This window comes from Natator depressus, chromosome 12, assembly GCF_965152275.1.
Source record: "Natator depressus isolate rNatDep1 chromosome 12, rNatDep2.hap1, whole genome shotgun sequence".
In the NCBI taxonomy this organism is placed as follows: domain Eukaryota; kingdom Metazoa; phylum Chordata; order Testudines; family Cheloniidae; genus Natator; species Natator depressus.
The window spans coordinates 43,267,150-43,293,953 of record NC_134245.1 but is presented as its reverse complement, the minus strand read 5'-3'; the positions used below and the strand labels follow the sequence as shown (position 1 = coordinate 43,293,953).

Here is a 26,804-nt window from a genome sequence, read left to right as displayed (position 1 = left end):
CCCATGAGTTTCAAAGGAATTGACTAAGAAGCTATGTGGGTCACTGAGTGTAGATATTTAACAAATCTTGGAATGCTGGGGAAGTCCCAGATGACTGGAAACAAGCTAATGTTGTATTTAATAAGGATAAATGGCATGACCCATGAAACAATAGGTTGATTAGCTTGACACTGACCCTAGGCAAAATCATGGAAAAGCCAATATAGGATGCAATCAATAAAGAATTAAATGATAGTAGCATAATTAATGCCAATCAACATGGTTTTATGGAAATAGGTCTTGTCAAACAAACTAGATACAGTTTTTTGATGAGATTACAAGTTTGGATAACATAGATAAATGTGTTAACATAATATACTTAGAGTTTTCTAAGACATTGTATACACAACATTCTGATTAACAAATTAACAGATTAAATGCATTAAAAATGGCTAACTGATAAATCACCAAAAATAAATCTAAATGGGGAATCATCATCCAATAGGAGCTTTTTTAGTTGGGTCCTGCAGGGTCTGTTGATTGCCCAATGCTATTCAATACTGTTATCAATGATCTGGAAGAAAATAAAGACTCGCTTATAGTAGCGTTTGCAGATGACACAAAATTGGTGGATTAGTAAATAGTAATAAGGATGAGTCAGTTCTAGAGATCAACCTGGATCACTTGGTACACTGGGCTTATTGAAGTGCATGTTGTTCAAATACAACCAAATGCAAGGTCATACACCAATAAAGAACACAAGTCACACTTACAGGATGGGGATCTGTTTTCTGGAAAGTAGTGACTCTAAAAAGGATTTAAGGGTCACGGTAAATAACCACCTGAACAGGAGATGCCAATTCCAATGCTATGGTTGAGAGGGGCAACTTGATCCTTGGCTGTATAAGCTGGGAATATCAAGAAGAAATAGGGAGGTGGTATCCCCTCTGCTTACAGCATTAGTGAGACCATTATTGGGATAGCGTGTCCAATTCTGATGTTCACACTTCAAAAAGTTTTGGTAAGTAGTGAGGACCTCATAGAAGAAATGGTTGTAGGGGATAGTCTTGGCTCAAGTGATCATGAGCTAATTCAGTTCAAACTGAACGGAAGGATTAAGAAAAATAAATCTGCAACTAGGGTTTTTGATTTCAAAAGGGCTGACTTTCAAAAATTAAGGAAATTAGTTAGGGAAGTGGATTGGACTGAAGAATTTATAGATCTAAAGGTAGAGGAGGCTTGGGATTATTTTAAATCAAAGCTGCAGAAGCTATCGGAAGCCTGCATCCCAAGAAAGGGGAAAAAATTCATAGGCAGGAGTTGTAGACCAAGCTGGATGAGCAAGCATCTCAGAGAGGTGATTAAGAAAAAGCAGAAAGCATACAGGGAGTGGAAGAAGGGAGGGATCAGCAAGGAAAGCTACCTTATTGAGGTCAGAACATGTAGGGATAAAGTGAGACAGGCTAAAAGTCAAGTAGAGTTGGACCTTGCAAAGGGAATTAAAACCAATACTAAAAGGTTCGATAGCCATATAAATAAGAAGAAAACAAAGAAAGAAGAAGTGGGACCGCTAAACACTGAGGATGGAGTGGAGGTCAAGGATAATCTAGGCACGGCCCAATATCTAAACAAATACTTTGCCTCAGGTCTTTAATAAGACTAAAGAGGATCTTAGGGATAATGGTAGCATGACAAATGGGAATGAGGATATGGAGGTAGACATTACCATATTTGAGGTAGAAGCGAAACTCAAACAGCTTAATGGGACTAAATCAGGGGGCCCAGATAATCTTCATCCAAGAATATTAAAGGAATTGGCACATGAAATTGCAAGCCCATTAGCAAGAATTTTTAATGAATCTGTAAACTCAGGGGTTGTACCGTAAGATTGGAGAATTGCTAACATAGTTCCTATTTTTAAGAAAGGGAAAAGAAGTGATCCGGGTAATTATAGGCCTGTTAGTTTGACATCTGTAGTATGCAAGGTCTTGGAAAAAACTTTGAAGGAGAAGGTAGTTAAGGACATTGAAGTCAATGGTAAATGGGACAAAATACAACATGGTTTTACAAAAGGTAGATCGTGCCAAACCAACCTGGTCTCCTTCTTTGAGAAAGTAGCAGATTTTTTAGACAAAGGAAACGCAGTGGATCTAATTTACCTAGATTTCAGTAAGGCGTTTGATACCGTGCCACATGGAGAATTATTAGTTAAATTGGATAAGATGGGGATCAATAGGAAAATTGAAACGTGGATAAGGAATTGGTTAAAGGGGAGACTACAACGGGTCCTACTGAAAGGTGAACTGTCAGGCTGGCGGGACGTTACCAGTGTAATTCCTCAAGGATCAGTTTTGGGACCAATCTTATTTAATCTTTTTATTACTGACCTTGGCACAAAAAGTGGGAGTGTGCTAATAAAGTTTGCGGATGATACAAAGCTGGGAGGTATTGCCAATTTAGAGAAGGACAGGGATATCCTACAGGAGGATCTGGATGACCTTGTAAACTGGAGTAATAGTAACAGGATGAAATTTAATAGTGAGAAGTGCAAGGTCATGCATTTAGGGATTAATAACAAGAATTTTAGTTATAAGCTAGGGACGCATCAATTAGAAGTAACGGAGGAGGAAAAGGACCTTGCGGTATTGGTTGATCATAGGATGACTATGAGCTGCCAATGTGATATGGCTGTGAAAAAAGCTAATGCGGTCTTGGGATGCATCAGGAGAGGTATTTCCAGTAGGGATAAGGAGGTTTTAGTACTGTTATACAAGGCACTGGTGAGACCTCACCTGGAATACTGTGTGCAGTTCTGGTCTCCCATGTTTAAGAAGGATGAATTCAAACTGGAACAGGTACAGAGAAGGGCTACTAGGATGATCCGAGGAATGGAAAACTTGTCTTATGAAAGGAGACTCAAGGAGCTTGGCTTGTTTAGCCTAACTAAAAGAAGGTTGAGGGGAGATATGATTGCTCTCTATAAATATATCAGAGGGATAAATACTGGAGAGGGAGAGGAATTATTTAAGCTCAGTACCAGCGTGGACACAAGAACAAATGGATATAAACTGGCCACAAGGAAATTTAGACTAGAAATTAGACGAAGGTTTCTAACCATCAGAGGAGTGAAGTTTTGGAATAGCCTTCCAAGGGAAGCAGTGGGGGCAAAAGATCTATCTGGCTTTAAGAGTAAACTCGATAAGTTTATGGAGGAGATGGTATGATGGGATAACATGGTTTTGGTAATTAAATATTCATGGTAAATAGGCCCAATGGCCTGTGATGGGATATTAGATAGGATGGGATCCGAGTTACCCAGGAAAGAATTTTCTGTAGGATCTGGCTGATGAATCTTGCCCATATGCTCAGGGTTTAGCTGATCGCCATATTTGGGGTCGGGAAGGAATTTTCCTCCAGGGCAGATTGGAAGAGGCCCTGGAGGTTTTTCGCCTTCCTCTGTAGCATGGGGCACGGGTCACTTGCTGGAGGATTCTCTGCTCCTTGAAGTCTTTAAACTACGATTTGAGGACTTCAATAGCACAGATATAGGTGTGAGGTTTTTTGCAGGAGTGGTGGGTGAAATTCTGTGTCCTGCGTTGTGCAGGAGGTCAGACTAGATGATCATAATGGTCCCTTCTGACCTAAATATCTATGAAAAAAAGGATATTAAAAAACTGGAAAGGGTTCAGAGAAGAGCCAACCAAATGATCTGAGGTCGATCTATTTAGTTTATTGGAAAAACAGTTACTTACTTTCTTGTAATTGTTGTTCTTCGAGATGTGTTGTTCACGTCCACTCCACATTAGGTGTGCATGCGCCGCATGCACGAGTGTCAGAAACTTTTTCCCTTAGCGGCTCTCGTCAGGCCGGCGGGGCCCCCCAAGTGGCGCCACTGCGCCATGCATATATACCCCTGCCAGCCCGAACCCCTCTAGTTCCTTCTTGCCGGCGACTCTGACAGAGGGGTAGAAGGGTGGGTGGTGGAATGGATGTGAACAACACGTCTCGAAGAACAACAGTTACGAGAAAGTGAGTAACCATTTTTTCTTCTTCGAGTGCTTGTTCACGTCCATTCCACATTAGGTGAATTACAGGCTTACCTCTGGAGGAGGGTAGGAATCACGGAAAAACTACTTGGAGGACCGCTCTGCCAACCGCTGCGTCCTCTCTGGCCTGCTGGTTGACCACATAGTGGGTCGTGAAGGTGTGCACCGAGGACCAGGTGGCTGCTCTGCAGATCTCTTGAATCGGCACCTGTGCCAGAAACGCCACGGAAGTTGCCTGCGCCCTGGTCGAGTGGGCCGTGACCGCCAGGGCCGGAACACCTGAGAGCTCATAGCACGCCCGGATGCAGCTTGTAATCCAAGACGAAATCTGCTGCGCGGACACAGGGAGGCCTTTCATTTTCTTGACTACAGCCACAAACAGCTGCGCGGATTTGCGAAAGGGCTTGGTGCGCTCCAAATAGAACGCCAGCACTCGAAGCACATCCAGGGTGTGCAAGCTGCGGTGACTCGGGTCCGTATGGGGTTTCGGGAAGAACACCAGCAGACAGATGTCCTGGCCCAAATGGAATTGGGAGACCACTTTAGGGAGGAACTTGGGGTGCGGTCGGAGCTGCACCTTGTCCTTGTGAAATACTGTATACGGTGGCTCAGAGGTGAGGGCCCTCAGTTCGGACACCCTTCTGGCTGAGGTAATGGCAACCAGAAATGCCACCTTCCAGGAAAGGTGGAGGAGAGAACAGGAAGTGAGGGGCTCAAAAGGGGGTCCCATGCGTTTAGAGAGGACCAGGTTAAGGTTCCATGGAGGGACTGGGGGGCGTGAGTACGGAAACACCCTCTCCAACCCTTTAAGGAACCGTCCCACCATTGGGTGGGAAAACACCGAGCCCCCCAAGAACCCCGGATGGAAGGCGGAGATGGCTGCCAGATGTACTCTGAGTGAGGACGGGGCTAGCCCTTGCTGCTTGAGGTGCAGGAGGTACTCCAGGATGGCCTGCACCAGGGCCTGGCACAGCCACACCTGTTGGGGTTCACACCAACATGAGAACCTTTTCCACTTGGCCATATAGGTCGCCCTGGCAGAGGGCTTTCTACTGCCAAGCAGAATCTGCTGCACGGGAAGGGAGCACTGGCTCTCCAGGGCGTTTAGCCACAGAGCCTCCAAGCCGTCAGGTGCAGTGACTGCAGGTCGGGGTGGAGAAGCCGCCCGCCGTCCTGTGTAATGAGGTCCCGGTGTAGGGGCAGGACTACTGGGGCCTCCACCGACAACTCTAGGAGCGATGTGTACCAGTGCTGGCGGGCCCAGGCTGGAGCGATGAGGATCACCGCCGCCCTGTCCCTGTGCACCTTGAGTAGGACCACGTGTACCAAGGGGAGCAGGGGGAAGGCATACATCAAGCCCCCTCTCCACGGGATCGCAAACACGTCTGCGAGCGAGCCTGGGCTGCGGCCCTGAAACTAGCAGAACCGTGGGCATTGGGCGTTGGCCCTGGTGGCAAACAGGTCTACCCGGGAAAACCCCCACCTGCGGAAGAGCGAAAGCACGACATCCGCCCTGAGCGTCCACTTGTGCATGCGGTACGACCTGCTAAGGGAGTTTGGTACCCCCGGGAGATAAGACGCCTCAAGGTGAATTGCATGGGCTATGCAAAGGTCCCAGAGGAGGAGAGCCTCGAGACAGAGTGGCGAGGAACGGGCCCCGCCCTGTTTGTTTATATAAAACATGGGAGTAGTGTTGTCTGTCCGAACTGTCACGCTGTGACCACTCAGAGTGGCATGAAAGGTCTGGCAGGCGAGACGAACCGCCCTGAGCTCCTTCACATTGATATGGAGCAAACGCTCTGCTCTGGACCACAACCCCTGCGTCATGAGGTCCCCCAGGTGAGCCCCCGATCTGTGGTCTGACGTATCTGTCACCAGTGTCAGGTCTGGCTGTGGGGCGGCGAAGAGGATGCCTTCGCAAACCACGGGCTGGGACTACCAGCACCGCAGGGAGTCCAGCACGTCCCTTGGGGCTGTCACTACCAAGTCCAGGGGGTCCCTGCCTAGGCGGTACACCCGAGCGAGCCACGCCTGCAGAGTCCTGAGTCTCAGTCTCGCATGCCTGACCAGGTGCGTGCATGCTGCCATGTGGCCCAGCAGCCGCAGGCAGCACCTGGCCGTTGTCGTTGGAGACTGGCGCAGGGAAGCCACCGATTGCTGGATAGCCTGGAATCGGGATACTGGAAGGCTTGCTCTGGGCTGCACCGCATCCAGGACTGCCCCTATGAATTCTACTCTCTGTGTGGGTACGAGCGTGGACATGGGGACGTTGACCAGGAGTCCCAGCTTGCGGAACAATCTCAGGGCCACCTCCACATGGCCCAGCACTTCCGCCTCGGATCGACCCTCCAGGAGCCAGTCATCAAGGTACGGGTACACCCGGATTCTCTGCCTCTGTAAGAAGGCTGCCACCACCGCCATGCACTTCGTGAACACCTGTGGGGCCACGGCTAGACCAAACGGGAGAACCGCAAACTGGTAATGTTCTTGGTCCACGGTGAACCGTAGGAACCGCCGATGTGCTGGGTGGATGGCGATATGAAAGTACACGTCCTTCATGTCAAGGGTGGCGTACCAGTCCCCCGGATCCAGGGAAGGGATGATGGTGCCCAGAGAGACCATGTGGAACCGGGCCTTGACCAGGAACTTGTTGAGCCTGTGCAGGTCTAGGATGAGGTGAAGGCCCCCTTTGGCCTTGGGGATGAAGAAGTACCGGGAGTAGAACCCCTTCCCCATTAGGCTGTGTGGCACCACCTCTACCGCCCCTGCCTCTAGCAGCGAGCAGACTTCCTTCTCTAGGAGATGCTTGTGAGAGGGGTCCCTGAAGAGGGACGGGGAAGGGAGGTGGGGGGGGAGGGAGGAGAACTGCAGCGGGTACCTCTTCTGCACCGTGCGTAAGACCCAATGATCTGACGGAATGTTGGACCACACACGGGAGAAACGGGACAAGCAGTTCAGGAAACAAAGGGACGGATCTGGTGACTGGTCTGGTACGCTGTCCTCGAGCGCACCTTCAAAAGCCTGGCTTAGTGCCCGGCGGGGGTTTGTGCTGGCCTTGGTTCTGGGCCGGTGCATTATTGTTACTGTTGTTGCGCCGGTGCCTGTTATTACTGCCTCGCCTACGGTAAGGCTCATGCCTATGGCGAGGCTGGTACTGGCATTGAGGGGGAGGCTGCAGCTTAAAGGGCTTCCTCTGGGTCGCCGGAGTGTGCATACCCAGCGACTTAAGCGTAGCCCACGAGTCCTTAAGGCTGTGCAGCCTCGTGTCTGTCTGGTCCGAGAAGAGGCCGGACCCTTCGAAGGGAGGTCCTGGAGTGTATTCTGGACCTTGGGTGGCAGGCCTGACTCCTGGAGCCACACCAAGAGCCTCATGACCACCCCTGATGCGACTGTTCTAGCCGCCACGTCCGCTGAATCCAGGGAGGTCTTGGCTACTGCCTTGCCCTCGTCCACCAGGGCCGTGAACTCCTGTTGGGAACCTTGCGGGAGGTTGTCCTTAAACTTCCCCACCGCCGCCTAGGAGTTGAAATTATGCCTGTTGCAGATGGCCTGCTGGTTCGCAATCCTCAACTGAAGGCCCCCAGATGAGTACACCTTTCTGCCAAAAAGGTCCCGGCGTTTTGCCTCCTTGGCCTTAGGGGCTGGGGCCTCCTGTCTATGGCACTCCTTTCATTTACTGCTGAGACCACTTGGGAGCATGGACTCGGGTGGCAGAACAGGAACTCATAGCCCTTAGATGGGGCAAAGTATTTACACTCCACTCCTTTGGCCGTTGGAGCGCTGGATGCTGGGGTCTACCATATGGTCTTATAGTTGGACTGAATGGTCTTAATGAGCGGGAGCGCTATTCTGGATGGACCTTCGGGGCTCAAAATGTCCACCATGGGGTCCTCCTGCTCAACCGTCTCCTCGGCCTGCAACCCCAAGTTCTGGGCAACCCTGCACAACAACTCCTGGTGGGCTCTATGGTCTATCGGTGGAGGGCCGGACACCGCTGTACCCGCCACCGCCTCATCCGGGGATAACGAGGAGGTTAACTGCTGCTCGACTCCCTCTGGCTGGTCCTCCTGCTCCCCTTCTCCCGTGGGAGGGGCCTCCAGCTTGGGCCGGAGCAGGAGTCCATGGGACGGCACTGCACTCGGTGCCGGTCTCTCCGGTTTATCCTGGGGGAATGCTGGGGGCCTGGATACTGTAGCCTCTGGCACCGTCTGGTGTTGGTGCAGGGACCGGGATCGCTGCACCGAGTAACTTGCCCTGGACGGGGCCTCTTGACCTCCTGATAGGCCTAGTGGGTCCAAAAAGGCCAATGGCCTGGTGATCCCCATTGGGGTTGCCAGCCCATCTGAGGGTCTCTGCTGTCTGGGGCCTGGTGCAGGTAGCTATAGCGGCCGGACTCAGAGCCGGACTGCGGCGACGCCGATTGCGAAGGCCACGGCGGTGCCAACGATCTGCACCGGCGTGAGAATGAGCGGCTCCTGGCTGAGTGGGAGCAGTACTGGTATCCCCGGAACTGGGACCGGGATCAGATCTGGACCGGGACCTGGACCTGGACCGGTGCCTGAGTTTCCCTGGACCGGGACCATCTGCAGGAGTCCTCTGGCGAGGGCTGTCTCAACTCCTCCCGGTGCCGGTCTCTGGGTGGTGCCGGAGAGCGGTGTTCCCTTTCCGGTGCTTCCTCACACCAACCCACTCCCGGTGCTGCGACCTCCTTCTGGGCTGCCAGTAACTGTGAGTCTGCGGAGTCGGAGCTCGACCGGGACCAACTCCGGGAGTGGTGCCGGGACAGTGTCCTCGAGCGGCACACCATTGCTGGCTTACCCCTCGATAGCACCCGTCGCATGGGTGCCGGAGGGTTCTCCCTATGCGGGAGGGGGATCGCCGCGGACAGCTCGATGAGGTCCTTTGCAGCCTCAAAGGTGCCAGGCGTGGAGGGCTGATCCGTTATGCCCTCGAGCCCATCGTCTGCACTGAGCTCACTTAGGTCTGAGCTTGGTGAGGCTTGTGCTGCCGGGACCGCTGATGTCGGCGTCGGTACCACAGCCTTTCCGCTCTTATCGGCGCTCGGGGCCTTGGGAGGCGTTGGCCTCCTGTGTGGGGAACGACCGCGCCTTACTTTCGGCTGCGCCAGGGGCCGCACCGGGGAGGACGAGCGGTGCCAGGGCCTAGTCTGGCGCTCCAGGGCCGACAGTTTACGGTGTTTAGACGGTGCCGGGTCTCTCAACGGCTTCGGGGCACTATGCACCGAGGAAGCCTGAGTCGGCATTGGGCGCTCTGGGCCCGGTGGCTGCAATGCGGCCTCCATCAACAGCTGCTCTGAAAAGGCTAAGGGACTGCTCTTCTACGAGAGAGAGAGGTTGTTCCAACGCCGCCACGGACGGTAAGAAGGAACTGGAGGGGGTTGGGCTGGGGTATATATGCACGGTGCAGTGGTGCCACTCGGAGGGGGCCCGCTGGGAGCCACTAAGGGAAAAAGTTTCCGACGATCGTGCACGCAGTGTGCGCACACCTAATGTGGAATGGACGTGAACAAGCACTCGAAGAAGAATAGAAAATTAAGAAGTGATCTGATCACTGTCTAGAAGTACTTTCAGGGGGTAAGATTTCTGATGTTATATGGCTCTTTAACAGACAAAGGCATTATAAAATCCAATGGCTGGACGTTGACTCTAAACAGACTCAGACTTGATGTAAGGCACTTTTCTTCTTTTAAGTGAGGGTCATTAACCATTGAAACAACTTACCAAAGGATGTGGTGGATTCTCAGTCACCTGAAGTCTTTAAATCAAAAGTGGGTACCTTTCTAAGAGAGATGCTCTAGCTCAACCACAAATTATGAACTTAATGTAGGAATCAACAGATAAAATTATATGGCCTGAGGTATGTAGGATATCAGACTAAATTATCAGAACGGACTTCCAGCCTGAAAATCTATGACTGTATGAAGAGCACAATTAACAGCCTTCACAGCTGCTGTAAACTGCCCTGCCCACTGCTATTAGCAATGCAGCCACCCCAGGCTCAGCCAGCCACACACCCCCACCTCCACCGCACTCGGCACGTACTAGGAGTACAGGAACCACAGCGGCCAGCACTATCCTGAGGGATACTGATGGATGCTTGGGAGGAAGTGAATCTTGAGTCACATATCAGAGGCACAGCATCTCATCATGACATCGATAAGCTCCTACCAGTTCCCAATGAGGGAAGGAAACCCACTCACTCTAACCCAGCTGAGTCAACTGATTCTAGCCCTGTTAGCTGAGCATTACCTTTCCCCACCTTTTGCGTGCATTTACCTTGCAGGGAAGGTTTGCAGTTGGTTGTTTGCCAGGTGCAGGACCCGTAAGTTTGGGTGTCCCACCAGGTCAGGGATGCACTGATCTGTGAGGTTATTATTGGTCAAGTAAAGTAGCTGCAGCATGCTGAGACTCTCTTCCCCAGGGCAAACAGATGGCAAGGACTCCAGGCTGTTGGCAGATGCATTCAGGTACCTGAGACTAACAACAACAGATTAAGAGACATTAGGTTCTGTTCCATCCCATCCAAACCACTTCACCAGATACGACAGTGATAGAAGCCATATGAGAACCTGGACAGATAGCTATGGCCGCGTTATCATAACGGAAGTCATACCACATGATTATAATGGTCTCTTCCAGCCTTAAAAATCTATCAATCTAAAAATGACTAGCTATATAGCATTAGAGATGCACATAGTGCTTTTCAACAAAAAGGGAATCCCTGCCCTGAAGAGTTTGCAAGCTAAGATGAGAGATAACACAGGGAATGGGTAGAAAAAAGCTGAGTGCAGGAAGCTCTCACAGTCACTTGGGAATATAAAGCTTGTGTTTTACTTTATTTAGGATTATTCCATTCCAGTGAGTATCTCTTCTCTGCCCTTAACACCTTATACTGCACCTATCACAGTGGTATCCAAGTGCCTGTCTGCTTTCTCCTTTGTACCTGAAAAACTTATATACTGGTGTCAAAGAATGAAAACTCCTCAGTGCACTGTGTTCCTATGTGCATATAAATTGTGGTAGAGAAATAATAATAACTACAGGCAACTTCCTTGGTGGGCTGGTGGGCTAGACTACACTCACCTTTCCTGCTATTATACAGAAACCTGATTCCCTCAGCAGCCAGCTGGGTGATTTCTCCCCTTGGCACCTGGATTACTGCCTCATAAAACACAAATCTGTCCTATTACCTCTTACTCAACAGGCAATTAAGCACCAGAACCTTGCACCATCAGTCACGCAAACAGCACCATAACCCTTTACAGCTCCAAAGGTGAGACAGCCAGAGGAAACTGATCTTTCACCCAGAGTTAGGTAAAAGCTTCCATCCTAACAAAATGTGTTCTGCTGCCACTTACTTCAGAGCCTTGAAGAAGAACATCTCCGGGAGTTTAGTGATCAGGTTATGCTGGAGGTCCAGCACCTCCAGGGGAATGTGTTCCAGCAGAGATGGAAGACTCTGCACATGGTTGTGCCCCACCATCAACTTCCGAAGACTCAAACTACTCAGGGTCCTAGGAGGACAGAGAGCTTATTGAATTAGTTTGGCTCACCCTTCTTTCAGAGCCCCACAGCAGAAAGCTCCTGGTCTTTAATCCTTTTATTAAACAAAATTAGGGCTGAAGAACATTACATTGCCTGGGTCAGTGAATTTTAAACAATGCAAAGAGTGAGAAGCATGCGTGATCAGGCAAGCCGCTACCTCTGTGTACACATATGTATGTGAGTGCCCCTGCAGTTCTATCCAAGCTATTGTACATGTATGCAGAGATCCCTGATTTGTGCTGTAGGCATGTGTATATAGATACACTGTGAGCATACTTCACAGTGTAGGATGAAGGAGGAATGGAACAGCAAAGGATGGACTAGAATTTAGTGACTTCCTCCTTCTGACAGAAGAGACTATTCTCAATGCTGACAAAGTGATTCTGGACTTGAACTGCACTGGATCAACAACCCAGTGCGGCTTTGAGGCTGCCATCATATTCTCCAGAATCTCCGCTTTTCTTTAAAAAACAACCCAAGTCTCTAATCCTAATGACTGCAAAGATAATTTTGGAAAGTTGAGCTGAGTGTAACCACTACAGTGATGTCTACCTGAGTCTGCAGACATACAGAAATAACAACAAACAGGTATAAACTGCCCCATCAATTTCAGTGAGATAACTCAGTTAACAGCGCTGACACTGGCATCTATTTCATGACAACATGTAGGAAAGGAAGAGATCATTACGTTAGGGAGCTCTGAAAGCCACTGCAGGTGACATCTTATTTGGGAACCACCAGTGAATGGTGCTGAGGAGATATCAGCATCATTTTTTCCCTGCTCCAAGGATGAAGGTGTAACATCCAATTCTCCTCATACAGCACCTGCTCTGGGGTGGGGCACCTTCTCCTCTGGCTTCCAGAAGGAGCCAGCAGCAGTTGTTGGTGGCCTACTCCTCCTTTCATCTACTCAGACGAGCCAGGAGGCCTCCGCCCCTGTACTGCTGATGGTGGCCCTCTTCTCTGAGCAGTGACAGGAGTGCAGTACCCTCAGGGTTTCAGGAGCCTAGTCTGCTCTATCACTTATTTCCTGGCTCTAGAGGCTGCTGGTCCTCTCTCTGCATCAGTTACAGCCAGGGCAGTTCTCCACCTCAGAACTATTGTTTCAAGCCCTCTGCATACTGAGACACGTTACTGCATCAGTTAACCTTGAAAATATGACCCAAGTATTTCTGTGCCACTATGAGGACCAGAAGTATATAATCACAGAAATGTACGGATGGAAGGCACCTCAAGAAGTCATTAGGTCCAGCCTCCTGTGCTGTGTCAGAAACAAGTAAACCCAGATCATCTCGGATATGTGTTTGTCCAACCTGTTCTTAAAAACTTACAATGGGGATTCCAAAACCTCCCTTGGAAGCCTGTTCCAGAGTTTAACTACCCTTTTAATTAGCAAGGTTTTCCTACTATCTAACCTAAATCTCCCTTGCTGCAGATTAAGCACATTACTTGTTGTCCTTTCTCCAGTGGACATGGAGAACAACTGATCATAGTCCTTTTTATAACAGCCCTTAAAATATTTGAAGACTATTGTCAGGTCCCCACTAAGTCTTCTTTTCTCACATTAACCATGCCCAGTTTTTTTTAAGCTTTCCCCATAGGTCAGGTTTTCTAAACCATTTATCATTTCTGATGTTCTCCTCTGGACTTTCTCCAATTTGTCCACATCTTTCCTAAAGTGTGGTGCCCATGGCTGGACTCAATACTTACCAGTGACAAGTAAAGCTGGACAATTAGCTCCTGTGTCTTACATACCATACATCTCAAAATGATGTTAGCCTTTTTTGCAACTGCATCACATTATTGACTCATATTCAATCTGTGATCCACTGTGAACCCCAGATCCTTTCCAGAAGTACTACCCCCATTTTGTAGTCGTCCATTTGATTTCCCTTCCTAAGTACTTTGCACTTGTCTTTACTGAATATCATCTTGTTGAATTCAGACCAAATTCTCCCATTTGTCAAGACTGTTTAGAATTCCAATCTTGCCCTCCCAAGTGCTTGCAACCTGTCCCGGCTTGGTGTCATCTGCAAATTTTATAAGCACAATCTCCAGTCCATCATCCAAGTCATTAAGTCATTAGTGCAAATATTGAACAGTACCAGACCCAGGACAGACTCCTGTAGGATCCCATTAGATACACCCCTCCACTTTAATAGTGAACCATTGATAAATACTCTGCAAGTACAGTTTTTCAACCGGTTGTACACCCACCTTATAGGAATTTCATCTAGTTAATTTATAAGATTGTCATGTGGGACTGTCAAAAGACTTACTAAAAATCAAGATATATCATATCTACTGCTTTGTGCTCCCCCTCTCCCATCCACTTAAAAGTAACCCTGTCACAGAAGAAAATACGGTTGGTTTGGCATGATTTGTTCTTGAGAAAACCAGGCTGGCTATTTCTTATAACCCCATCATCTTCCAGGTACTTAGAAACTGATTGTTTAATAATTTGTTTCAGTATCTTTCCAAGAATTAAAGTTAGGCTCACTGGTCTATAATTCCCCAGGTTCGCTTTGTTCCTCTTTTTAAAGATAGGTTCTATGTTAGCCCTTCTCCAGTCTTCTAGGACCTCATCCATCCTCCAGGAATTCTTAAAGATAACTGCTAATGGTTAGGGGTAACTAGTGGAATGGAATGGAGAGGGGTAATTAGTGGTGTTCCCCAAGGGTCAATCCTAGGACCAATCCTATTCAACTTATTCATAAATGATCTTGAGAAAGGGGTAAAACAGTGAGGTGGCAAAGTTTGCAGATGATACTAAACTGCTCAAGATAGTTAAGACCAAAGAACTTCAAAAAGATCTCACAAAACTAAGTGATTGGGCAACAAAATGGAAAATGAAATTTAATGTGGATAAATGTAAAGTAATGCACACTGGAAAAAATAACGCCATCTATACATACAATATGATGGGGCCTAATTTAGCTACAACTAATCAGGAGAAAGATCTTGGAGTCATCGTGGATATTTCTCTGAAGACGTCCACGCAGTGTGCAGCAGCAGTCAAAAAAGCAAACGGGATGTTAGGAATCATTACAAAAGGGATAGAGAATAAGACGGAGAATATCTTATTGCCCTTATATAAATCCATGGTACGCCCACTTCTTGAATACTGCGTACAGATGTGGTCCCCTCATCTCAAAAAAGATAGACTGGCATTAGAAAAGGTTCAGAAAAGGGCAAATAAAATTATTAGGGGTTTGGAATGGATAGCATATGAGGACAGATTAAAGAGGCTAGGACTTTTCAGCTTGGAAAAGAGGAGACTAAGGGGGGATATGATAGAGGTCTATAAAATCATGAGTGGTGTGGAGAAAGTGAATAAGGACAAGTTATTTACTTGTTCCCATAATATAAGAACTAGGGGCCATCAAATGAAATTAATGGGCAGCAGGTTTAAATCAAATAAAAGGAAGAAGTTCTTCACTCAGCGCACAGTCAACCTGTGGAACTCCTTGCCTGAGGCGGTTGTGAAGGCTAGGACTATAACAGGGTTTAAAAGAGAACTGGATAAATTCATGGAGGCTAAGTCCATTAATGGCTATCAGCCAGGATTGGTAAGGAATGGTGTCCCTAGACTCTGTTTGTCAGAGGGTGGAGATGGATGGCAGGAGAGAGATCACTGATCATTACCTGTTAGGTTCACTCTCTCTGGGGCACCTGGTAATGGCCCCTGTCGGTAGACAGGACACTGGGCTGGATGGACCTTTGGTTTGACCCAGTATGGCCATTCTTATGTTCTTAGCATGCTTCAGCCAGCTCCTTAAGTACCTTGGGTTGAATTAAGTATCATTTGAATTGAAATGGAAGTTGAGATTCTATTATCACATACTCTGGGCACACTGACCCTTGCCATACATTTATTGTGCCTATAACATAAAGCAGCTCTGCCCAAAAACATACACAGATTTGGAGGACAGAAAAGACCATTACGATCAACTGCTCTGACCTTCTGCATAGTACAGGCCATAGATCGTCATTCCAAAATTCTAGCCCTGTAACTTCTGCTTGAGCTAAGCCACATCTTTTAGAAAGACAACCAATGTTGATCTAAAGACTTCAAGTGATGGAGAATCCATCACATCCCTTTGTAAGTTGTTTCTGTTAATTTCTCTCTGTTAAAAATTTGCACATTATTTCTACTCTGAATTTGTCTAGCCTCAGTTTCCAGCCACTGGATCTTGTTATACCTTTTTCTGCCAAACTAAAGGGCTGTCTACTATCAGAAATCTTTTCCCCCGTAGGGACTATATATAGTGATCAAGTCACCTCTTAACCTAATCTTCAATAAACTACATAGATTGAGGTGGTGTTGTAGGTGTGTTGGTCCCAGAATATTAGAGAGAGAAGGTGGGTGAGGTAATATCTTTGATTGGACCAACTTCTGTTGGTGAAAGAGACAAGCGTTTTATTTCACCCTCCTTGTCTCTCTAAATAGATTGAGCTTTTCTTTCGTCTCTGGCTAGGTGTCATATTTTCCAGACCTCAAAACATTCTTGTAACTCTTTTCTGAAGCCTTTCCAATTTGTCAACATCCTTTTTAAAGTGTGGACTCCAGAAATGGATACAGTATCCAGTAATGGTCCCCCCACTGCTTACTCATACTTGATATTTCCCTGATTGTAAATCCAAGGATTTCATTCACTCTCTTAGTTATTGGATTGCACCAGAAGCTCACTTTCTACTCGTTTTCATGTCCCAGTAAGTCTTTTCCAAAATCTCTGCTCTTCCAGGATACAGTCCCCCATCTTATAAATGTGACCAACAGCCCTTGTTATGAAGTGCAGGACTATGCAAATGGCTGTGTTAAAATACATTCCTCAAATGAGCCCTTTAAACCAAGCAATCCAGGCTGGCATGTACAATTGACCTGTCCCTATTATTATTTACCACTCCACCACTTTTAGTGTCATCTGCAAACTTTACCACCAATGATTTTAAGTTTTCTTCCAGATCACTAATAAAGTTTTTTGAATACCACTGGGCTGAGAATAGATACCTGAGGGATGTCACTAGACACACCTCCACTGGATGATGATTCCTCATTTACAGCTACTTTTTTCTCTGTATCTGTTGACCAGTTTTTAATACATTTAATATGATTTTGTATAGTGGGTTTTTTTTTTAAATCAGAATGTCATGGTTCAAATGCCTTACAAAACTCTAAGTCTATTATGTCAACGCAATTACCTTTGTCAGTCAAACTTGTAATCTGATAAAAAATGGTATCAAGTTTGTTTGACAAGAACTATTTTTCATAAGACCATGTTGACTGGCATTAATTATGATACCATAATTTAATTCTTTACTGACTGTATCTCATATCAGCGTTTTAATGATTTTGCCCAGGTTCATTATCAGGTTAACCAGCCAATCAATAATTTTCTGGGTCAACTTGTTTACCCTTTTTAAATATGGACACAACATTGGCTTTTGCTTCCTCAGTGTTCCCAGATTTGTTAAAAATCAAGCCAAATTTTTCACAGAGCTCCTAGGACAATTCTTTTAATATTCATGGGTTCAATATATCTGGCCCTGCAGATTTAAAAATGTTTAACTTCAACAGTTGATGGTTAACATCCTCCCTAGATACTGATAAAACAGAATGTATTTCATCATCACACTGAGATATGAGAACACATCATCCTGCTTCTTTTCAAATACAGAAAGCCTATATTTACTGAATACCTCTGCCTTTTCTGCATCATAGCTGATAGTTTTACAATTCTTGTCAAGTATTAGACCTATATCACTGGTAGGATTTAATTTGTTCCTGACATATTTAAAGAATTCCTTCTTAGTGTCCTTAACCCTACTGGCCATAGATTTTTCACTGATACCTTTAGCTTTCCTTATCAATTGTCTGTATTTCCTAACTGCTGATTTGTACTCATTGCTATCAGCTACGCTGCTTTTCCATTATTTTTTACTTCCTCTTTCACCTCCTTTCTTAGCCAGGATGTATTGTTATTGGGTTTTTTTTAACTGAAGTAGCCTTCTTTTGTGATTGAAGAATGTGGGGCTTGGGCATCTAACAAACCATTCTTAAATAATTCCCAGTTATCATTTGTATTTTTATGTTTAAATATTTCCTCTCACTTAATTTTGCTTGTGACTGATTTTGAATCCCAATGAGATAGAGGCAAGCCTGAGGAGCCAAGAACAGCATGTGTGACCATATTTAATTAGTTGGGGGGGGGGGGAAAGGGTTAAGAGCAACTCATAGAAAAGAGGCAACAGTCTAAAATAACCTACACTGGGAGAAGATCCTGGTATTACAGAGCTTTTTTAAGTTAGTTGACAAAGGCACAACAAGATCCAACAGCTGGAAGTTGAAATCAGCAAAATTCTAACTGGAAATAAGGCATACATTTTATTGTTGAGGATAATCAGCCACTGAAATCTTTTCACAGGATGTGGTAGATTCTCCAGCACTTGAAGCCTTTAAATCAAGCTTGGATTATCTTTCTACAATATACTCTCTAGTTCAACCACAAATTGTTGGGGTAGATGCAGGAATCGCTGGATGAAATTCTCTGGCCTGTGTTATTCAGGAGGTCAAATGAGATGATCATAATGCTCCCTTCTGACCTTAAAAATCTATCAATGTTTTGAATATATGCACAGTCCAGACAGTGTGGCACCACATATTGGCATCACAAGCAAGTGAAACATTGTTGAGGGGGGCGGAGTATAGAAGAGTACTATCACTCTTTTCCCCCAAGACACACACACTGGAGGGAGTCCCACCTTTGGCCAAGAAGGAGGTTTGCTATTACCGTGATGGAAGCTCTGTGAGGAGATTGTAGCTCATATCCAAAACCTCAAGTTTCTTTGCTTCGCAGGCCCAGTCAGGGATACACAGCAGCTGGTTACTGAGAAGAGGAAATGGAAAGCATAAGAGGAGGAGGGACAGCAAGATATCAGAATTCTACTGAACCTATAACCCATCATGTGGAGATTTTGTTGGAACACTCTAGTGATTCTCAAATATAAAATAGCACAAGAGACGAACCCAAAGAAAAAGAAACGACAGTGTAGCATCAGTCACACACACCAGATCTCATTCAAACTCATTTAAAACAAAACCAGTGAGTGTAGGGCTGGTAAAGACTGCTGATTCATGGCCATGATGTTTTATCCACAGCTGTGGCAGGAGCAGGGAAAGCTTCCCTATGCTGGCATGTTGATGCACTTCACCCCAGAGCTTGAGTGAGAGGAGAGGCCAGATTCCATGGTCCATTCAGTCTTTGGTCTCTCTGCTGAGACCTGCCAACAAGGGGGAAATTAGCACTGAACAAGAAGGTAGCCTGCCCACTGGGACCTAGGCTAAGATATCTCCCTTTCCCAGATTTTTACATCATGGCCCAATAAACAGCCATTCGTAACAGCTTTCAACTTCTACTGACTGAATGCTGAACTAATGATCAAGAGCTGAAAGGCTGCCAGTCACCTAGTCATGCCAAGCTGGTTTAACGGGGCTTCTAGTCTTGGAAATGTTCATTTTCCTTTCATGCTAGTCTGTTCTGTTATGAGGAGATGCTTCACTCTCTTCACCGCTCTCTTCTCTTTCAAAAGAACAGCTGTGCTGTACCTTTGCCCACAAGATATGAGAAAGGGGCCGAAGAGAGAGTTGTCCCATAGAATAGAATTCAGCAGAGGAACGGCAACCTGCACTCTCTCTCGGAGCACCAACACAGGAAAGCCTGTGTGTTTCAGGAAGCATCCTCAGAAGAATCTTTTGCTCTCACTCCTTTTACCCAGAGGCCTAATCAATCCTAAACTCAGACTGGCATCAGCTTCTACTTTATGTTCATGAAAATCCAGGCAGACTATTTCTATCAAGGAGCTACAGCCATGAACCATAGGTCTCAATCTCACCAAATTAGCCTTGCCAAATCTATTTTCTTTCTAAAAAGAAAAGGAGTACTTGTGGCACCTTAGAGACTAACCAATTTATCTGAGCATAAGTTTTCGTGAGCTACAGCAGCTCACGAAAGCTTATGCTCAAATAAATTGGTTAGTCTCTAAGGTGCCACAAGTACTCCTTTTCTTTTTGCGAATACAGACTAACACGGCTGTTACTCTGAAACCTGACATTTTCTTTCTATTTTTCTCAGGTGCCTCTATACTAAGGGAAAGTAGAAATTAACAAAATGAGAGAATGTTTTTCCGTTAGCATGGGGTGAGGGGGAGTGTCACTTGAGAACTTTGCAGCCTAGATGTGAAACAATTAGAACTGGGCAAAGTCTATGGAGCTAAACTTGCCATAAACCCTAAGAAATTGAGGCAGCCATTAGATTAGACCTCTCAGTAACCAAGTCCCCCTCTCCTGAGACAATTTGGCTGAGAGGGGGAACACAGGGTTGTCTGAGCCCTAACCACATCCAGACCTCATATAGCAACTGACATATTCAAAGCACTTTTCAAACAAAATATTTACCCCTTCCCTGGGAAGGGGAACACTTAATATGAAGTACAAAGAGGTTACTTGCATGTACAGTACTCATGTTCTTAAAGGTGTGTAGCCTGTCTTCATATTCCACAGTTGGTGTTTGCATGCCCAATGCTCATGCGTTAGAAAAATTTCTAGTTAGCAGTGTTGGTTGGGGTGGCGTATGTGCCCTTCATATCCTTGTGCATTCTGGTGAGAGTATAAAGGGCGGAGTCACCTAACTACATCCAGTTCCTTTGCCATCTTTAGTGGTTTGTGAAGACTCTGAAGTAGCGAGGATGGCAGGTGTGTGATGAAATACATATACAGACTACACATCTCAAAGAACCTCAGTTACTGTACAGGCAAGTAGCCTCTTTTCTTCTTTGAGTGGTAGCCTGTATACCTGATGACTCTCAACTGATGACTCTCACTGGAGTCAGAAATGAGGAGCTTATGCAAACAGAGACTACAGCACAGTCCTTCTCAAAGTGGATGAGATTCTCCAATTGGACCCGCCAGCACCACATTTCCAGGCTATGTGGGAATAACTATACCAGCGGAAACTAGTCTCTTGCTGAGAGTTCTTTTGGCTGCCATATCAGTCATCCATCCACTAAGTGATCAATCAGTATTTTCACACTCAATGGCAAACAGATTCCTGAGAGGCATTTCTAGACTGTCCATCATTTAGGGATCCACTCCCTATGTGGGATCTTTACTTAGCTCTCTCAAAAGTCACGGATGCTCCCTTTAAGCCTATGGTCATGTGTCCCCTGTGAGGAATGGCACATTATAATCATTGTTGCCATGGGCCTGGGAACCATATCCACAGCGTCCAATGCTGCCCATAGAGCTGTCTTGGCAACCAATTGCCCATCAGGATGATTTAGAACTCACTTCTGAATTCCTGCAGCAGTTTGTCAATAAAACATTCCACGGAACACCAGTCAAGGTAGTCATATTTTGCTAGGATTGCTTGATAGTTCAATATCCTTATTTGGTGGTTCAAGGTTGAGTACAATTTCCTACCAAGAAAGTCTAGGCTCCTTATCCTTGCAGCCAAATTCTGGTAGCCGTGGCACATTCTCTCATTTGCCACAGTCACTACGAGTGATCCCTGTATCAGGTATGAATAGGCCAGCATCTGGTACTATCTATCAGCCTACTTTGAGGTTGGTGCTAATGATGCTGGTGTCTGCCACAGGGTCTTCACAGGATCTAGTAGGTCCTTGTTTATCATGATTGCTACACAACATGGTATCGATATATGTAATATATTGAGCAGCCTGTGCAGTGTGTCATATACTTCTTTGGTGGGAATCTCTATAGTTGTTGGTATATGCCTCATCAAGTCCTGGATGATTTATGGTCTTCTGGAGTGGCCATCACTTGGTGTGATATCAGGGTCTCGTTGAGTGATTACGAAGACAAATTAGCTGGTACCAGCTACTCTGGGTTTTGTGATTGTAGCATGGGAAAAGGCGGTTGCTGTCTGTGGTTCTGCACTCCAGGTGGGGTTAGTACTGTACTCGGGGTTAGTACTGTACTCATGCCTTGGCCAGAGGTGGGTATCCTTCTCTCATACAGGAGAAAATGATAGAACAGAGTCCTGGAACCTGGTTAGGGGCAGTTGCCGGCTCCCTTCTGAGGCTGAGGAGAAGAACATAAGAACAGCCGTACTGGGTCAGACCTATGGTCCACCTAGCCCAGTATCTTGTCTTCTGACAGTGGCCGGTGCCAGATGCTTTGGAGGGAATGAACAGAACAGGGCAATTATCAAATGATCCATCCTGTCATCCACTCCCAGATTCTGGCAGTTGGAGGTTAGGAACATCCTGAGCACGTGTGCCATGATGGACCTATCCTCCATGAACTTATCTACTTTTTTTTAGAACCCAGTTATACTTGAGGCCTTCACAACATTCCCTGGCAATGAATTCCACAGGTTGACTGTGTGGTGTGTGAAGAAGTACTTCCTTATATTTGTTTTAAACCTGCTGCCTATTAATTTCATTGGCTTACCCTGGTTCTTGTGCTATGTGAATGAGGATGAGAAGTAGTTTTCTTCTGTAAGAGTGTGTGCCCTCCCAGTAGGTGCTGAAGGTACCGATCTAGCTGGCCCTGAGGATCATGGAGGCAACGGTGCTGATACTGTTGGTTCCAGGAACTGGGACAGCATCAGTGAGGAGGGCCATATCAAAAGTCCAGGTAAATCCCTAGAGGCGCTTCCTAGAAGATGAGAAGGATTTTAAGGGTACCTTGGAAGATTTTGAAGAGGCCCCACCAGCACTGACTTTTATGACCTCCAGTCCCCAGAGATTCTCAATATCTGGAAGCCGGGATCAGAGTCTCAGCACAGAGACTGCTCCATCAGGAAGGCCCTCAGGTGGGACTCCATCAACTGCTGGGTCCGCTTTGAGAAGGCATAAAGATTTTGCAATGATCTGAAACGTATCCCTTGCTGAAATGGAAAAGACCCCTTGCATGATGGTCATTCGGGAGATAATGGCCTTATATGAGGGGCAGCTCTTAAAGTCTGAGGACTTGTGGTCTCCCCTGCAGGCAATTGGTACCAAACATTCAGTGACGGAGAAGTCCTTTCTTCGCTGAAGAACCCAAGTTCGGGAAAAGTAAAAACCTAACACTATTACTAACTGCCAGCTATAAGAACTACGCACAATGAGAAACAGGTATGTTTGCTCCAAAAGTGAGCTGCTCTGACCCATGCCACAAGCAGTAAGAATGAACTGGGTGTGGTTGGATAGCTCCATCTTTTATATTCTTCCTGGAACAAATGGGGATGTGAAGGAAGCTTGTACCAACCCTAATGGATGATTAGAAAGTTGAGACGAGCACACTGGACAAGCAAACACCAACTGTTGAATATTTATACATACTATCACTCAAAGAAGAACGTTATCCCTCCCATTTCCTCTAAAACAGAGGTGGGCAAACTATGGTCCACTGGCCACATCCAGCCCACGGGACCGTCCTTTCCAGCCCTTGAGCTCCCGGCTGGGGAGGCTAGCCCCCAGCCCCTCCCCTGCTGTTCCCCCTGCCCCGCAGCCACGCTGCTGCACAGGCAGCGAGGCTTGCACCCGCCCACGTCCCAGGCTTTCCAATAAGCCAGTCCTGCTGCTCTGAGCGGCATGGTAAGGTGGTGGGGAGTGGGGGTGGTTAGATAAGGGGCAGGAGGTCCTGGGGGGGAAGTCAAGGGATGGGGAGCAGGGGGCGGTCGGATGGGGCAGAGGTTCGGCGGGGGGGCGGTTGTGAGGGTAAAGGGGGGGTTGGATAGGGAGTGGGGTACTAGGGGGCCTGTCAGGGGGCAGGGGTGCAGATAGGGGTCGGGGCACTCAGGGGACAGGGAACAACAGGGGTTGGATAGGGAGTGGGGTCCCGGGGGGTGGTTAGGGGCAGGAGAGTCCTGGGAGGGGGCGGTCAGAGGACAAGGAGCAGGGGGCATTGGATGGGTCAGGGGTTCTGGGGGTGGTGTTCAGGGGATGGGGAACAGAGGGGGTTGGATAGGCGTGGGAGTCCAGGGGGGCCTGTTAGGGGGCACGGGTGTGGATAGGGGTTGGGGCAGTCAGGGGACGGGGAGCAGGGGCGGTTAGGGGCGGGAGGTCCCAGGAGGAGGCGGTCAGGGGGCCAGGCTGTTTGGGGAGGCACAGCCTTTCCTACCTGGCCCTCCATACAGTTTCGCACCCCGATGTGGCCCTCGGGCCAAAAAGTTTGCCCACCCCTGCTCTAGAAGGCAGGAAGAGGAATATTTGGACATTCTAGAAGTTGCTTCATGAACTCAGAGAAATCAGCTGATGAACTGAAAGCTCCCAACACCATCAGGAAATGGGACTAAGGGCTTGTCTACATGGGAAAGGTATACTGGTAAAAGCTACAGTATGAATTAAACTGATACAGTTATACTGGTATAACTCCTCATGTGGACACACTTACTCCAGTACCAGAATGCCTTTTTGCAGTATAGCTAATATTGTTTTGGAAGAGGTTTAAAGTAAACAGAAAAAACCCACTCTCATTCTGGAAGAGAAATCCCTGATAGGCAGTTATAGTGGTATGCATACTGGTTTAATTATACCAGCATACTGACAAAACTTTCCCGTACAACAAGCCCACTCCGATCACTGCTGTGTTTAACTCCAGAAGCATATTCACCTCCTACATGAATAGAGCTTCAGAGGCACGAAAACTCAGGCATTGGAATTTATGTTGACCCCTTGAATTGTGGTAGAATTCCCATGGAAGCCAACATGCACATGGGGGAAGGGCATGTTATGGGGCTGAGCTCTAAGGAACAAAGATTTCTCTTCTGAAGGCAAGTTTTGGGGATGGAAAAGGCCTGAAATAACAAAGTGGCATTTAAAATGAACAGTCAACTGAATGGACAGAAAAATCCAACTAAGCATCCTTTCAGGGATACAAGAGCAGAAGTCTTTGAAGAGACAGATCCCGTGCAACAGTGGCAGTCACTACATAAAGACCTTTGATAGATCCATGCAAAACTCAGATTTGATAGTGATCAAGTTTCTCCTTGTAACTTCCCAAGAAGCCTAGAGAGAGTGCCTGTGTCATTCAATACACGCGGCCCAGGACTTGGATTCCAGAGAATCTGCAGGAAGTGGTCCAGGCCCCCCAGGATTTCACTTTTTATCCTTTTGTGTGTCACCACTTACCGGGAGATTTCTAGGCAGGTCAGCAGACTAGGGACTGGATAAACATTTACAGTCATCAGACCTGATCAAATAAAGGAAACAGTAATGAGTCCAGGCTGCTAGAAGACGAACAGCAGAGACACAAACACTGTTTCCCAGAAATATACTAGGGTAGATATCAAGTGCCAACCCTTCAGGCTGACCAGATAGGGCTGGAAAATCTCTAGTGCTCAGACAGACATTTGTTGCAACTGCAGACAGGAAAAGCCCATGGTATGAAGAGCCAGGCTGTAGTTCTTCTCTCCTCAGGTATCAGAACTACATATTTCTCTAAAAGTGTGTTCCAAGAGATTATTATTTCTACTGCGGTGGTTATAGGATTCTTGTCTCTAGTATGATGCAGTGCAGCACAAAGGGAAGCAAGAGAACTGTTCTCACTCACAGGAACAGCAGAAAAATGAGAATAACTTGAGAGCATAGATCATTTAATCAAAGCACCAGAGGTGGGATTGCTCTGGACGGCTAGTGAACATGGCAAAACAAAAATGATCATTCTTGTTACAACCCAACATCAGTACTTTAAGCAACAATGCCACACACTAAAGTGAGAATTTGCATGGACAGCCTTTCATTTGTAACTCTTATTATAAGATGCTACTGAAATGCACCTCCATGTCCTTTCCTCCCTGTGAAAAGCATGATGAACTAGAGGGAAGGGTCAGTGAGTTCTACAAGTCAGGAAAGTTCACTTTGCTGCAAGAGGCTGTACTCATTGGAAGGTTCATCAGCCTAGGCAAATGAGGCACAGCCTAACTAAAATATTGAGAAGCTAATTCCCAAAAGCTACATTTTTGTATATATAGAGAGATGCTTAAGGACAGCTAAGCATGTTCATTGATAGTAACAAAAGTCTACAAGAAGGTCTTATAATTTGATTTAAATTTGTCACATTACTCTCTCCATATCCACACTGAAACAATGCCAGAAAATGTAGAGCTGCAGGTGAGGTTCAAACCATGATACAGGTGTTGGTGCCTCAGGAAGCTGCCTCATTACCATGGCAACTTACAATGCACAGGAGTAATTTATGAGGGTGTTGCAGGGGTAATCACGGCTTGGTGAGGCCACGGCAGGATTGCAGCAATTAAGGTAACTTCTGACAGTGGGGCTGCAGGGGGATCCCTCCCAGCACTGACACAGCAGAGGGGGCTCCCTGCATGGCAGAGGGGCCCAAGACACTAGGGCACAGGGGAGGCTGCAGTCATCCTGGCCAGGACACCAACCAGGATGACGAGCCCCCAGCCACTGGGGAACCCACCCTGTTGCTCAACAGTTCCTGCCCAGGGACAGCTCCTACACTCCTGGCTGGTGAGCAAGGGAGCGGGGCTGTGACAGCAAAGCTGCAAAGGGCTTGCGGCATCGCCATGGGGCCAATGACACGGGATCCCTGCAAGCACAAGGGAGAGACTGCGATAGTCTGACAGGGCAGAGCAGACACGTCCGATCATGACTACAAGGACGATGATGTATACTGGAATTTGTGAGACTTTCTGATAAGTGCTTCACTTGTGAAAAAAGTCACCAGCTGCCACTGGCTGCCACATAGATCATGCTCACACCAAAGCTACTAAAAGGGATTAAACCAGACTTCCAGAGCCCCCTTCAAACCTAGGAGTAAGACACTATAGATCCCAGAAACATGTGGCTGCTATGCGTAAAGTGAGCTGCTGCTGTTCTGTATGGAAACTACACAGACTCCTGTTTTTCAGCCCAGATGCAGCAAAGGGACTCAGCTAGATTTAGTATGAAGCATCCAGCTGCACATTTGGCAATGTTACTGAAACAAGACATCCCTGGCAGCAAGAAATAATGGCTATACAGGTGTCCAGTGGGGCTTACAGATATCATTAAGATCCTAAAAACTGCACCTATTGTTTTATAAGTTTAAAAACCGAAAGCTGGGCATGTGCCCATGCAGCCACATGTTCCCATGTCTGTTACTCCTAGCCTCCTTCTCCTTCTGTTTGTTACACACACTTGATTGGATAACCTTAACCGAGATGGCAGACTCTTTAGGGAAGAGACAGTCTCTTACTCT

General features: G+C 46.9%; 1 protein-coding gene across 1 annotated transcript in view; it reads right to left on the bottom strand.

The window, feature by feature from the left end:
• PHLPP2 (PH domain and leucine rich repeat protein phosphatase 2) overlaps window positions 1-26,804 on the bottom strand; it is a 152,819-nt gene that overhangs the window by 41,986 nt on the left and 84,029 nt on the right. The window contains exons 10-13 of the mRNA XM_074969029.1: window positions 24,728-24,788; window positions 18,382-18,477; window positions 11,404-11,559; window positions 10,322-10,522 (exon numbers count right to left, since the gene is read on the bottom strand). Coding sequence (XP_074825130.1) covers window positions 10,322-10,522; window positions 11,404-11,559; window positions 18,382-18,477; window positions 24,728-24,788 — 514 coding nt within the window. The remainder of the gene's footprint in view (window positions 1-10,321; window positions 10,523-11,403; window positions 11,560-18,381; window positions 18,478-24,727; window positions 24,789-26,804) is intronic.